The 13,753-nt window shown below is 28.1% G+C and overlaps 1 protein-coding gene across 1 annotated transcript; it reads left to right on the forward strand.

The window, feature by feature from the left end:
• The first annotated feature begins 1,608 nt into the window (after nt 1–1,608).
• LOC119603655 (fatty acyl-CoA reductase wat-like) lies at nt 1,609–13,679 on the forward strand. The gene is made up of 8 exons (XM_037955767.1): nt 1,609–2,065; nt 7,901–8,013; nt 8,317–8,568; nt 11,930–12,191; nt 12,263–12,464; nt 12,528–12,770; nt 12,841–13,098; nt 13,475–13,679. The coding sequence occupies exons 1-8, from the start codon at nt 1,975–1,977 to the stop codon at nt 13,566–13,568; spliced, it is 1,515 nt and encodes a 504-aa protein (XP_037811695.1). The 5' UTR covers nt 1,609–1,974; the 3' UTR covers nt 13,569–13,679.
• Nucleotides 13,680–13,753: the final 74 nt, after the last annotated feature.

The following is a 13,753-nucleotide window of genomic DNA, read 5'->3' on the forward strand; positions in this document are numbered from 1 at the left end:
GAATTGAATATTTGGGATAGAAGTATACAGTATACAAGACCTAATTAAAGATCAAGTTCAAAATCTGGAAAATTGGTGGGTAATACTACTTTTTTATTTCCATTTTCAGAATCAGCACACCAAATAATACTAGGATTAGTGTAAATTATTTAAAAAGCATTTTCATCGTTGGCCTGTGTTATTGCTTTAGCAAAATAAAAAGATAAACAATTTTTTCTTATATGGCCGATCCTATAGGAATAACTCATAAATAAATCATATTTGTGATTTGTTGTTGTTGTTTTTTACGCTTTTATTTATATTTGCTGAAGAAATTTTTAGAGGTAGTCTCAGTAATTTATGGACCGATTTTAAGGATTTTCAATAGTAAACTTCTCGACAGTATTATTAACGATTCGGATATCAAAGATATCTAGGGTCTTCTAAAAACTGATTTCAGCAAACATACAGACGGACAGATAGACGGACATAGCTTAATTGACTTCGCTATCTATAAAGATCCAGAATATATGTATATACTTTATAGGGTCGGAAAATTATATTGTAGAAATAACAAACAGAATGACAAATTTATATATACCCTTCTCAGAAAGGTGATTTAATGCGGATTTTTGTAATTTCTTATTGAAATATTTATTCTAGTTTTATAAAAATTTTTAACTTTGTTGAATAATATTTGCGTATATTTGTAGTCATATTTATAGTTAATCGTTCCAAAGTACTTTAATAAGTACTGAGCAGTACCAAACAATTTATAAAAAACGTGATTTTAGTTTTGAAAATAACACTAGTCAACAAAATTTAAATTTTGTTAAGAATTTGGCACAAAGTTTCAGATCGGAACTATTTAGGATTTTTGAACAGCAACTGTTAGTTCTACAAACTGTTCTGTTGAACATTGTATTGAATCCAAAGTTCTTCTGAAAAGTTTTTTAAGAATTTAATCGGAACTACCCAGCAAAAAAGGTTTTCCAAAGAAGAGAAAAAGAAATGAATTTAACAAAAGCTTGACAAAGAAGTTCAGTCATGTGTTAAGGATTCAAATTCACTGATAAATGTTATTTTTTGGACTTACTATAAGACTGCTATAATCCAAAAAAGTCGCTTTGAATGTTTAATGAATTGAAATAGTAGAGGTCGTGAAAATATGAATAACACTGTAGATCAGTGTTATTCTAAGAGCAAATATTTAAATGAGTAACGCTTCTCCACAACAGAAGATTCCTCTAAAACTCAGTACTGTTTTACTGATTGCATACGTTAAATACATGGTAAATAATACACTACCTCCCCCAATTAGTAACAATTAACAGCCAGAGTTGATAGACGCTTACAACCAGACTTTTTGTGGTTTGAGTTGGACTGATGTTGGCTTTGGCTAAGAGAGTTGTTTGAATGAATGAATGAATTGTTGCTAGTTAAGTTTGTTTTGTTAATTTCATTGGTAAATTTTATTTGTTTTTAGCAACAACAATATCCCAACTGAATTGTATATTTATTTACTTACAAACGTTGTTACCGGGAGGCTGTAAAATTTACACTGTGAAAACGTTGTCTGTAAATCGGTGGCGTATACGCGCTGCTTTTTCCACACAGATTTAAAGCCCGATTCGCACTCAAACATTTCTAACACACTTTTTTACAAACATACGTTTATATGTATGTGTGTATAACTATTGAATGTAATATTTTAGTGCATTTTTTGCATATAAAAGCCTTTATCAGCGAACATTGGGATTTTATTTGTGATTTAAAGTGAAGCGGAACTGTCTGTGTTCATTTCTTCTTACGTGTTACAGCAGTCAGTGTGATTTTATTCGTAATAACTACGCGCGTGCGCTTTTTACGGAAATTGTTGCAATATTTGCAATTTATATTTGATTTTCATTAATAAAATATTTGTTAAAGCTGCACTTGTTTAAGACTTTGAATTAAAAAAATATATAAAAACTAACAAGAATAAATAATATAAAAATGGAAACTAAACAAATGGAAACCAATATACAAAACTTTTATAAAAATAAAGTTGTATTTTTGACAGGCGGTACCGGATTTTTAGGAAAAGGTGTGTTGGAATTAAGCCAAAAAAAAAAAATGTGTTAACAAAAAACTAATTAAGAATTTAGTAACGAAAATATAATAATCTTGAAATGTGTTTTAACAAAAAATATTTTAAAAATAAATATGTATATTAGATGTGTATATAAAAAATAAAACAATTATTATTGTTTTTTGCTGGTTATTAAAAACATCGTAATGATTCTAAACGAATCAATGACTACAATTAAAATAAACACAAACAAACTTAAATAAGTAAATAAAGATTTATAAAAAAATAATTAGTATTTACTAAGAAAATATAATTGCCAAAATAAATACATTTTAATAACAATGATGAATATGTTTTAAAATTGCACAGAAAAAATATCAAGTTCGAAAGGTCAAAACTCAGGAAAGAAAGAAATTTTAAATATTTTGAAACGTTTAATGTTAAAATTTGCAAAAAGTGTTGATTTTTTGAAAATAGATTTATGCAAATTAAAAAAATCAAAATAGAAAATATTGGTTTTTAAAATTTTTACATAGAATTATTTAATATAAATTTATAAATTATTCAAGTAAAATTTGTTAGAAAAAAATCATACTTAAAGAGACATGATCTGGCCATATACCAACGTAATCCTTTTTGAATGGACTACCGTTTTATACATTGATGTATGGAAAATTTTCGTGACTCAACTTAAAAAATCGATTTGGATGAAATTTGCACCAAGGTTAGTACTATTTTCAGCTCTATCGGTTAAGAACTACCGGAGTTAGAGGGGTCAAAGTTGGACATTTCGGTCATACAGGGATTTTTTTCAAATGAGTGTAACTTTTCAGCTATTAGTCCTAGCAAAAATTTTCCAAAGGACTTTAGATAGCTATTTCCCCAATATTTCCAATTTTTTTTTTAATTTTAGATAAACCCAATAGGTGAAAAGTTACACACATTTGAAAAAAACCTGTATGACCAAAATGTCCAACTTTGACCCCCTCTAACTCCGGCAGTTCTTACCCGATAGAGCTGAAAATTTGTATCTGACCTATTATCCAATAGTACTAATCTTGTTAACCAAATCGATTTTTTGAGTTGGGTTACTTGACACGAAATTGCCCACATATACCTATTTTTTTAGTTTTATTTCTCAAAAATAAAAATTATTTTGTGATTGTTATTTTTTGTTTAGCAATAACACTGGCCAACAATGAAAAACACTTTTTGAAATAATTTTCCCTAATCCCAGTGTTATTTAGTGAGCTGATTCCGAAAATGAAAATAAAAAAGTCGTATCACGCACCAATTTTCCACATTTTAATCTTTTAGTCTTCGTGGCTGGATACTTGTATCCCAACTATTCATTTCTATAATTTTTCAGAAGTTGCCAATATTGGCCATCTCTACCTCTTAAGTTATAAAAATGCATTCTGGAAAAATTCAGGGCGATAGGTCCACGTTAACTTAACTGGTAGCGCCACCGATCTAAAGTGGAAATTGATTTTTGCAAAACTTTTAGCACTAAATATATATTTTTGGATTAAACATCACACAATTGAAATACATAAGTTTGCAATTATCGTTTTAATAAGATATAAAACACAAAAATCGGTTAAAAACTTGTAAAGTTTTTACAAATTACTCAGATCTTTTAGTGTCACAAAACACTTTTAAAAATTTTATTAAGTAAATTTAAACAAAATTTTGAAAATAAATAGTAAAAAAAAATCGGTCAATATCTCTCACATGATTTGAATTTCGAGGTTTTCGAAAAAAAATTAATGCCAATGTTTTTGGAAATTAGTCTTAATTCTTTATTATAATGCATTATTATTAGTATATTATAAAATTTCAGATAATAGGAAACATATATCTGAAGTCGAATAAAGATAACTTTATCCACTTATCTTATTTAAGCGGCATTTGACATCGTCGAAAGTCTCGTACATATCCGTGCAAAATAAGTTTTCTCCGACTAAGCTATGAAGCCATTTTAATTTCAAAGCCAATTTAACTATTAAAAATCTTTTTACTGGAATAGGAGACTATATAGGCTATTCAAATCCAATTTTATTTTAATCGCTCAATTAGTTTTGAAGATATAAACGATTAAAAATTGTTCGATTTTGATGGATTCAACCTTTTCAAAAATTCCAAATCTGGGAAATTGGAATAAATTTAGGAGACTATAGGCTATTTAAATATAAAATTTTGGACAATTAGTTTTTGTTCGATTTTGTTGGATTCAACCTTTATTATAAACCTTTACTATAAAATCTTGGTTACATTGTATGCTATAGAATTTGATAGATTTCAGATTTTCTGAAAGAGGGAAACCAATTTAACTATTAAAAATCTATTTACTGGAATAGGAGACTATATAGACTATTCAAATCCAATTTTATTTTAATCGGTCAACTAGTTTTGAAGATATAAACGATTAAAAATTTTTCGATTTTGATGGATTCAACCTTTTCAAAAATTCCAAATCTGGGAAATTGGAATAAATTTAGGAGACTATAGGCTATTTAAATCTAAAATTTTGGACAATTAGTTTTTGTTCGATTTTGTTGGGTTCAACATTTATTATAAACCTTTACTATAAAATCTTGATTACATTGTATGCTATAAAATTTGATAGATTTCAGATTTTCTGAAAGAGGCCATTTATTTTTGTAAAGCGATTTAGATTCAAAACGTTTATGTGTAATTTTATTCAAATTGGATATTAGTAAATCTATATCAATTATGAATGTTAACTTCATTATATGAAGGACATGCTGAGTTTAAAATATGGTCAATATTGACCCAATACATTCTTAGGGAAAATTTTGTGTTTTAAATTAACTTTTAACCCAGATTATATATACTTTATCTTTCACAAAGATTTCATTTGGATTATGCCTACTTATAAAACTTTTCGAGCTAAAAATATAAAATTACAACAACATTTCAATTAAAAGACAATTACTTTTATGGTTAATAATAATAAACAAAATGTATATTGAATTTGATCATAAGCTTTTTATAGAAATTACATCTCCATAAATATGTATGTACGTCATAATTTGTCAAAAATTTCCATTAAAAATACTTAAGAAGTTGTTGTATAGAAGCTGTCATTTTCTAAAAATAACAGTCAGAAATTTCTGTAATACTTCCAATTAGATTAAACAACATTCAAAAGTTTTGAATCAAAACAATGATACTGACGCAAAATAATATATTAATTCCTAAAAAAAATATTCCATAATGTAGACAAAATTAAACTTTTCCGCTTTAAAATATTTGATTTACTTGTTTACCTTTCTTTCAATTATTTAATGCAAATCAATTATAAAAAGCCTTATAAACAATTAAAATTTAATTATTAGTAAATAAACATACACATGTATATAGCAATTAGCCAAGTTCATGCTAAGCAATTAACTTAACAATTACCAAGTATTTAAGAACAACATACATAAATTTTAATTAGAGTAGTAAACCATTTAGACAAATAAGTAAATGAAATATTATTCATTTATTTTTCTGAATTAAGATTATTCTAATAAGATCTCAATAAATTTAAAGTACGCGACATTTCGTTTAATTGCTATCGTTACAAAAATGATGTAATACAATAAGGTAATTAAATATTTAGGAAACATTTTAGTATTATGTGTGTAGTAAATAAATTAATAAAATGGTTTGAGAAATACGTTTTAACTTAAATCTTTAGATAATTCTTAAAAAACCTAAAAAATAAGAAGGAACATAATAGTTTTCTAGTTAGTCGTCTAGTACTATTAGCCAAATATCATTGGACCATTTTTACCCACATAACGTCTTTGTATCTTCCAAATGTAATAAAGGAACTACTATCGAATCGCATAAAACACTACGCCCAAATTCTTCGGGAAAATTTCCGATATAATTTTCTATAATATAGTTTGGCAGCAAATAGATTTTCCAGTGAAAAATTTTCATATTTAAATTTTATTTTGCTACTATAGGGATACAGATCTTTAATAATTCTATAGACAAACTTTCAAGAAGTTTTCTATTTAAAATTAGCAAAATCGGTCCAAAAGTAACAAAGATATTAGCGAAATTCCGGAATAACCAATGAAAAAAATTTTAAATAATAATAATAACTTAGGCCAACGATAAAAAAGTTTTTTAAATAATTTTCATAATGGAAATAAAAGAAGTCGTCCCAATTTTCCACATTTTGATCTTTTAGTCCTCGTGACTGAATACTTGCGTCCCAAATATTCAATTCTGTTCTTTCTTTTGAAAATTAGCCTTTATTCATTACTGATATGTATTTTATATAAAACCTTTTCAAGTTTCAGACAATAGGAAACATATACATATCTGAAGTTTTAATATAATCGGATAGACCTATAAAGGTCTAAATCAAATTATTCACTTTCAAAACCTTAATTCAAACTTTTAAACATTTTGTTAAGTAAATTAAAAAAAATTTAGAAAATCTCCATGTAATTTGTGAACAAGAAATAGGGATATATTAGGTCAATATCTATCACAGAACAGCGGTACATGCAATTTGAATTTTAAGAATTTCGGAGAAAACTTTTTTTGACAATATTTTTGAAATAATTCATTACTGTTATGTATTTATATAAAACTTTTTCAGATTATAATATTTCATATAATAGGAAACATATATCTGAAGTTTCAATAACCCATTATTGAAGGTATAAGTCAAATTATGCAAAATAGGTAAACTTTATAGAAATATTATTTAGTTTTCAGCCGATTTAAATAAAACTTGAAAAAATATATAATAAAGACCCATATTTATAATGACTTTAACCCTTAAACGTAAAACGGCTGAAATCAGGGATGGAAACAATTTATGATTGAAATTCGGATTTTTTTTAATTTTAAATTAAAAAAAATTAAAATTATTAAAATTAAAAAATAAAATAAATTATAATATTAAAAAAATGAATTACTAATATAAGAAAACAAAATTATTAAAATCTAATATTAAACAAGTAAGAGTGTCATATTCGACTATGCCGAATCTTATATACCCACCATCAAACCGTATGCCGTAGATGGAATGCTCCCCTATAAACAATAGGTTTATATTTGAAATAGGGCTATTATCAATTATGGACACATTCCTATCGGATTAACAAAATATTAATTTTTCAAAACAAAATATTTTTGTCCAACTTTTAAACCATGAACATATATAAAATTCGGTAGAGAAATTTTGGCTCGTAAGAAACTTACTTCGGTATATCGAATTTCATAGATATACTCGCATTTTTAGCCTGTAATGTACGTTAAAGTCATTTTTGAAGGTGGCTTTATGTGGGGGCTAGGGCCAATTATGAACCGATCCTCATATAATTTGGTACAGACAATTTGGCTCATATGACTGTAAAAGTGGTTTTTCGGGAAGCACTTGTATGGGGGCTATACGAAAACCTGGACCAATATTGCCCATTTTCAATACCAAACAAACCTTACCTATAGGAAAAAATTTTGAAAAATTTCAACTCTCTAGCTCATTCCGTTCGGGCTCTATCGTGCTTTCAACAGACGGAAAGAAAGACAGACGGACGGACATGGCTAGATCGTTTTAGAATTTAATAAGGCCACAGAATAATTTGTGGGTCTATCATCAATATTTCGATATGTATAGCCCCCATCTTTTTTGATGGCAAAGGTTATATAATATTTGTCACTCTTGCTTACTAAGGAGTCAGATTCTCTTTATTTAAAATGTCAGAACTAGAATCCTAATTCCTATTCCTATCCTATTAAAGAACTTGTCATCGACAATTGAACATATTTAATGATAATTTAATGCTAACAATTTAACATTTCTTTTAATTTCAGTGTTTATTGAAAAACTTTTACGTTCCACAGATGTGGCCAAAGTCTATGTTTTAACGCGACCCAAGGCAGGCGTGGATATTAATGAACGCTTTAGCAAAATCCTAAAAGATCCAGTAAGTAAAATGTATAAGTATGAAAATATGTATGAAAAACAAATAGTAGATAAGCAATACCCTGTGGTCACAAGCAAAAAGTGGCTAACTCCAAAAATATACATTGGAGAATTTGTAGAAACAAAAACAGCTATCTATACTTTGGTATACATACTTATGTAAGTATGTAACACAATTCATTCTTAAATTGACTTAGGCTATTAACAATTGTGATCACAGCAATAAAAACAAAGAAATAACAAATACTATAAACCATTTCATTAGCAATAATAATAAAAAAAAACTTAAACTTTTCTTTTACAGCTTTTTGAAAAATTGTGCACCATCAAACCGAATCCAATGAAATATATTAAACCTATTGCTGGCGATTGTACACTGTCAAATTTGGGAATATCAAGTGCGGAAGATCGTGAAGAGTTAATTGAAAATGTTGATATTGTTGTACATGTGGCAGCAACAGTCAGATTTAATGAACCACTGAGCAATGCTACAAAAATAAATGTGCAAGCAACCGTGGAATTAATAAATTTAGCCAAAGAAATGAAAAAACTTAAAGTAAGTACTTAATACTAACTAATATGTGTATTACAATATAAGTATTTGTATTTGTACTTATTTACTAACTTACAAAAAAAAAATAATAATAACAAAGAATTAACACATATTTTACAACACATTTGTTATAGTTTTCTATGTGTTTTCTTCTGTTGTTTTGTTTTAAATGGTTTAAATGAAAATACAACCAAACATATGGGGAAATTGTAAAATAATGTAATTTAAGAAAGATTTAAGAGATTTATGTACATATTTTACCAAAAACACGAAAATGATGCAATAATGGTGAGTGTAGATCATGTTGCATAAATCTAAGGATTTTTAAAACAAGTCTGACCAGAGCTATTTAATTTATATAATTTTATCTACACAAAATGTTAGTTTAATTAATGTTTTCCTGCGATGGACTTTATTATTATTACAAAAAAAAACAGTGAGAGTGTTTGTAATATTCGGTAATGCCGAATATTATATACACACTATGATGCATGTGATGTTTGTATATGTATGTATGTTTAATAGACTCTTTATGTATCGATCGATCGGGGATCGCGATCCTTTCATCTTTCATTTATACCAAAGTTTATTTTTAAAGTAATTAATAAATATAATAAATTGCCGTTATATGGGAACTAGGGTCACTTATGGTAAATATATTAGGGTTGTTATTAAATATGGGCCCAGGTTCACCAAATTTTCTGTGTTTGTTGGTGCTTTACGTGAACAGCCTTATTTCACGGTCGTCAAGATTCTTTCGACGACTCACCAAAAGGACCTACTGTCATAAATTGAGCATATTTTAGAGTAAACTCCAACACACTCAACCATGAAGGAAAATCGCCGATAAATTAAAGATTAAGGTATTAACAGTTCCGTCAAAACATCTCACTCCATCCGTCACACCTCAAAAATAACTCAGAATACCCCTCATCCATCAGATACAAGTACCCATCATAATATTTTAAACAAGCGTCCCTATGTGGATCCCGATTAACCAAGCGGCAACCTCAACCAACTGACCAGTCAGGAGAAAGTCCTGCGGTCAACTGGTCACCCGTAGTACCAGATTATCTGGTGCTCTGGTTCGACCCCAAGTCAGGCCGAGGATACATTTGATCATCACGGAAAGTGACACATTTGTTATAAACGCCAAATCGATTATCAAAATTTGCAAGAGCGAGTAAATTGCTCTCTATATGAGGTGATCTTATCATTGATCTTTGAATTTAATTCAATGTCAACTAACAAAAGGAAAAAAGATTGGAAAGTAGAATTAATCTTCAACAATAAAATGTTCAACCTATTTCATTACCATTTTGTTATGTCGATTTTGATTATGATAATCATAAATGAGAAGAGAGAAATTTTGGAAAATTTCATCCCTCTACAATAATCATCTTCTTCATTAGGATTTTAAAACACTTAGCTTGGAGTTGAAAACGTTTGAGTTCCCCCTCATTGATCTAACTTGACGCCTAATTCATGAAGAATTTTATTGCATTTCGATTTTGAAATACAGCACATTTATTTTAGCTTTTCAACTCAGTTACAAGTACTGTTTCCGCTCTACTATTCTGCAAAGATCGGGATATTCGAAAAACTCTTTATTAAAAGTTAAATATTTAGAATAATAATAAGGTAATACCTCCCAACGCAGTATAGAGTACAAGAAACTAGATATATGTATTTTCATACATATTACCACTTACGTTTGTTTAGATATCTATTGGCCAGTTTTTAAGATGGGTTATAAGACAACAAAATATCACGTAACATGCAACTGTTCCAAAACTATTTGAACGAGACAGAGTGTAAAGAAAAGTAGGAAAATGCTTTAATACAAAATAATACTTTTTGACTTGAATGAGAAAAAAAACTAAAAGCTAATTTTCAAAATACTCAACAAGACAATTTCTTTTAGCGTTTAAGTTGTTTTTTTTTTATTTATTGTTTATTTTTATGGCTAGTTATACAAGTTATTTTTCACAAATTATTTTCTTGGTTATTTTTCAATAACCAAGTGTGCGTATTAGTTACTACAGTGGACTGGCATAGTTACATATGTATATACCAGCCATACAGACATTTACTATATAGTACAACAAACAGATGGACGTCTAACAGCTGATAAGTTGATAGTGGTACAAGAAAATTATGTAAAAATTGAAAATTGGAAAAGTTGTTTATTGCACAATTTGTTATTATTGTTACAACTACTATATGTATGTTTTTTAAATTAGCTACATTTTATAATTGTTTACAGTTCAAATCAATTTCACTTCTAAGCTTGAAACTATGAAATAACTTGTAATATTGAAATATTTTATAAAAAAGTAATTGTTGTGTTGTTTATTTAAATAATTTAGTTTGTATTAAACAAAGTACATATTATTCCAATAATCCAACAAAATCAGTGACCATAACCTAGAAAAGTATTAAAATTTCAAGATGATTAATTCTAACATATTCTAAACGATCTATTAGGATTAATAGATCCACGTCTAAGTCCTTAAACTTGATCAGCAAATAGTTCTCTTTTAAACCTTGCAATATCAGTTTTAAATTCTTGTCTCATTTGCTCTTTGCTTTATTGATGCAAAGAGAGTGTCAAATATAGTAACGTATTTTGTATGTATGAGTTTAACTGGCATTAAATTGTACATCTGTTTATGAAACTAACGTTTAAACCGTATTGATTTATTAAGTGTTAACTTAAATAGTTGCCAATATAAGCATGTAATACAAGGTATTAAAATGGTAATTATAATCACTATTATTATAATAAGATTTAGATATTTTTAAATAATTTACTTAAAGTCTATATTGATACCCTACAACACCATAACGAGGAGGATATTAAGCGTTAGTAAGGCATACAAATATTCTTAAAGTATACCGATCGACTCAGAATCACTTTCTGATCCCGTCCTAGCTGTTTTAAGAGATATTCTCATTTGAAAATTAAATTTTCAAAATCCTAATCCAGTTTTTGATAAGAACGAGTGCAAATAGCGAAAGAATTACTTAGGACTTGGGTCAATTATGGATCGAACTTTTCTAAATTTTAGAGAGTGATTAATTTCTAATAACAAATTATTTTTGTTTTATTTCTTTTAATAATGTTTAAGGGGTTATATGGTGTCCAAGGTCAATTATGAACTAATACTCATGAAATGCGATTGGTTCTCAAAAAACATATGACAAATTTTATCATCCTACTTATTTTTAAGCCAGTTATGAACCTCAGTTATTTGCTGAAGGTACAAATGTCAACATCTACTAACTCTCTTAACAAATACCTATAGATTATATTAAGATTTAAAAGTCATAATTTGAAAAAATGTTTATTATTTCGTTTCAGTCCTTCGTTCATGTCTCTTCAGCATTTGCCAATTGTTTAGTGTTCAATGCCAGCGAAACCTATTATACCGAATACCTGGGCATAAGTAGTGATAAATTATTACAAATTAAAGATGTACTAGGTGATGAAACATTGGATCGTATGGAAGGTGAATTGGTGGGAAAGTTTCCCAACACATATTGCTATACAAAATCATTGGCCGAAGAAGCAGTATTAACTAAGGCTAATAACTTGCCTATTTGTATTTTTAGGCCGGGAATAAGTAAGATTTTAATCAAACAAACAAATGTATTAATCACTTTAATTAATATGTTATTTATGTTAACATTTTAGTTTTACCCACTAGCGATGAACCCTTAACCGGTTGGATTGATAATTTATATGGACCCATGAGTGTACTTTATGGCAGTGCCTATGGTGTGTTGAGAGTAATGTATGGCTGTGCCACAAATAAGGCGGGTTTAGTGCCGGTAGATTATTGTGCCAATATGATGTTAGCCTGTGGTTGGTATACCGCCACCGCTGTTAAACAAATGTAAGTTATAGATTTAGGAATTTTATGGAAATAAGGAATTATATTATTATATTTTCTTTTTAGACCCTCCAAGGATCCTCCTATATATAGTTTGGTGCCCGATGAAACAAATCTTTTAGAATGGGGTGCCTATAAGAAATACGTTGAAGAGCATGGCGTTCAAATTCCTCTGTCCACCATGATTTGGTATCCATTTTTAATATTTGCCAGCAACATGTGGTATTACAAATTTTTATGTTTTGTCTATCATACGGTGCCCGGTTATTTGATAGATTTTTTGTTATTAATTATAGGCAAAAAACCGAGGTAGGTTATATCAACTAAAGTTTTGGAACACATATTTTTGATTTTTTTTTTTTTTACTTTTAATTTTTAGAATGACTAAAGCCTATAAAAAGATTCATATGCAATGTGGTTTGTTGCGTTATTTTCTGGACAATGAGTTTACATTCGATACAACGAATGCGAAACAATTGTGGAAATCTATGAGTGTTGAAGATCAAAAACTATTTAAATTTGATATGCGCTCCTTAAATTGGAGTAATTACTTTTATAATAGTTTATTTGGTTTAAGAAAATTTTTGGCCAAAGATGAACCCGATACTATACCCAAGGCTAAGAAATTATTAAGGAGGTAAGTTTTTGGGAAATACGGAACTTTCATTAATTCAGACTATAACGAATCTAGTTTAAAGGAAAACCCATTACTTACGTTTTAACCTACCCAGCAAAAACAAAACTAATTACATAACACCTTATTTGCACGCGATCGTAGTAAGTACTTCTCTAACTGCCTACTTGTGGTAAATACTTGCCTCCAGTGTCGTCACCGTGTTAAAATGCTATTGTGTAAGGAGATTTTATCATTTTAATATCTTACTTGTCAAATTAAGTTTTTGCTGGGTAATTTGTTTCTAAGGTCCACCACTTTTCATTCCATTAAAAATTTCTTACTATTTATAATTATAACACTTTAATTTATTTTCTGTTTAATTTTTTTTTTATTTCAGATTATATTTTGCTCATTGTACTGTTCAGACTTTGGTATGTGCTGGAGTTCTATGGCTGTTATGGATTATATTGAAATTCATTTTCCTTTCATAGTTTAAGTAATTAGTTTTTAAACTGTTTGTGTTAAAATATTAGGTTTATTTTATTTTTAAGGGTTTTTATAATAAAAAAAAATCATTATCATGGTTTAGAAGAATAATATAATTGATTGAATTTGGAATGTTACTTAATAGGTTTATGAAATTATATTTTTAATTATAGAGAGAATATTTCCATAT

This window comes from Lucilia sericata, unplaced genomic scaffold, assembly GCF_015586225.1.
Source record: "Lucilia sericata isolate MDLA Ls3-8-SP2 unplaced genomic scaffold, ASM1558622v1 Contig000323F_arrow, whole genome shotgun sequence".
Lineage (NCBI taxonomy): Eukaryota > Metazoa > Arthropoda > Insecta > Diptera > Calliphoridae > Lucilia > Lucilia sericata.

Coding starts and splice junctions, on each gene's coding strand:
- LOC119603655 (XM_037955767.1), top strand. CDS start 1,975: ATGGAAACTAAACAAATGGAAACCAATATACAAAACTTTTATAAAAAT. Junction 12,192..12,262: donor TATTTTTAGGCCGGGAATAA/GTAAGATTTTAA, acceptor TTAACATTTTAG/TTTTACCCACTAGCGATGAA. Junction 13,099..13,474: donor GCTAAGAAATTATTAAGGAG/GTAAGTTTTTGG, acceptor TTTTTATTTCAG/ATTATATTTTGCTCATTGTA.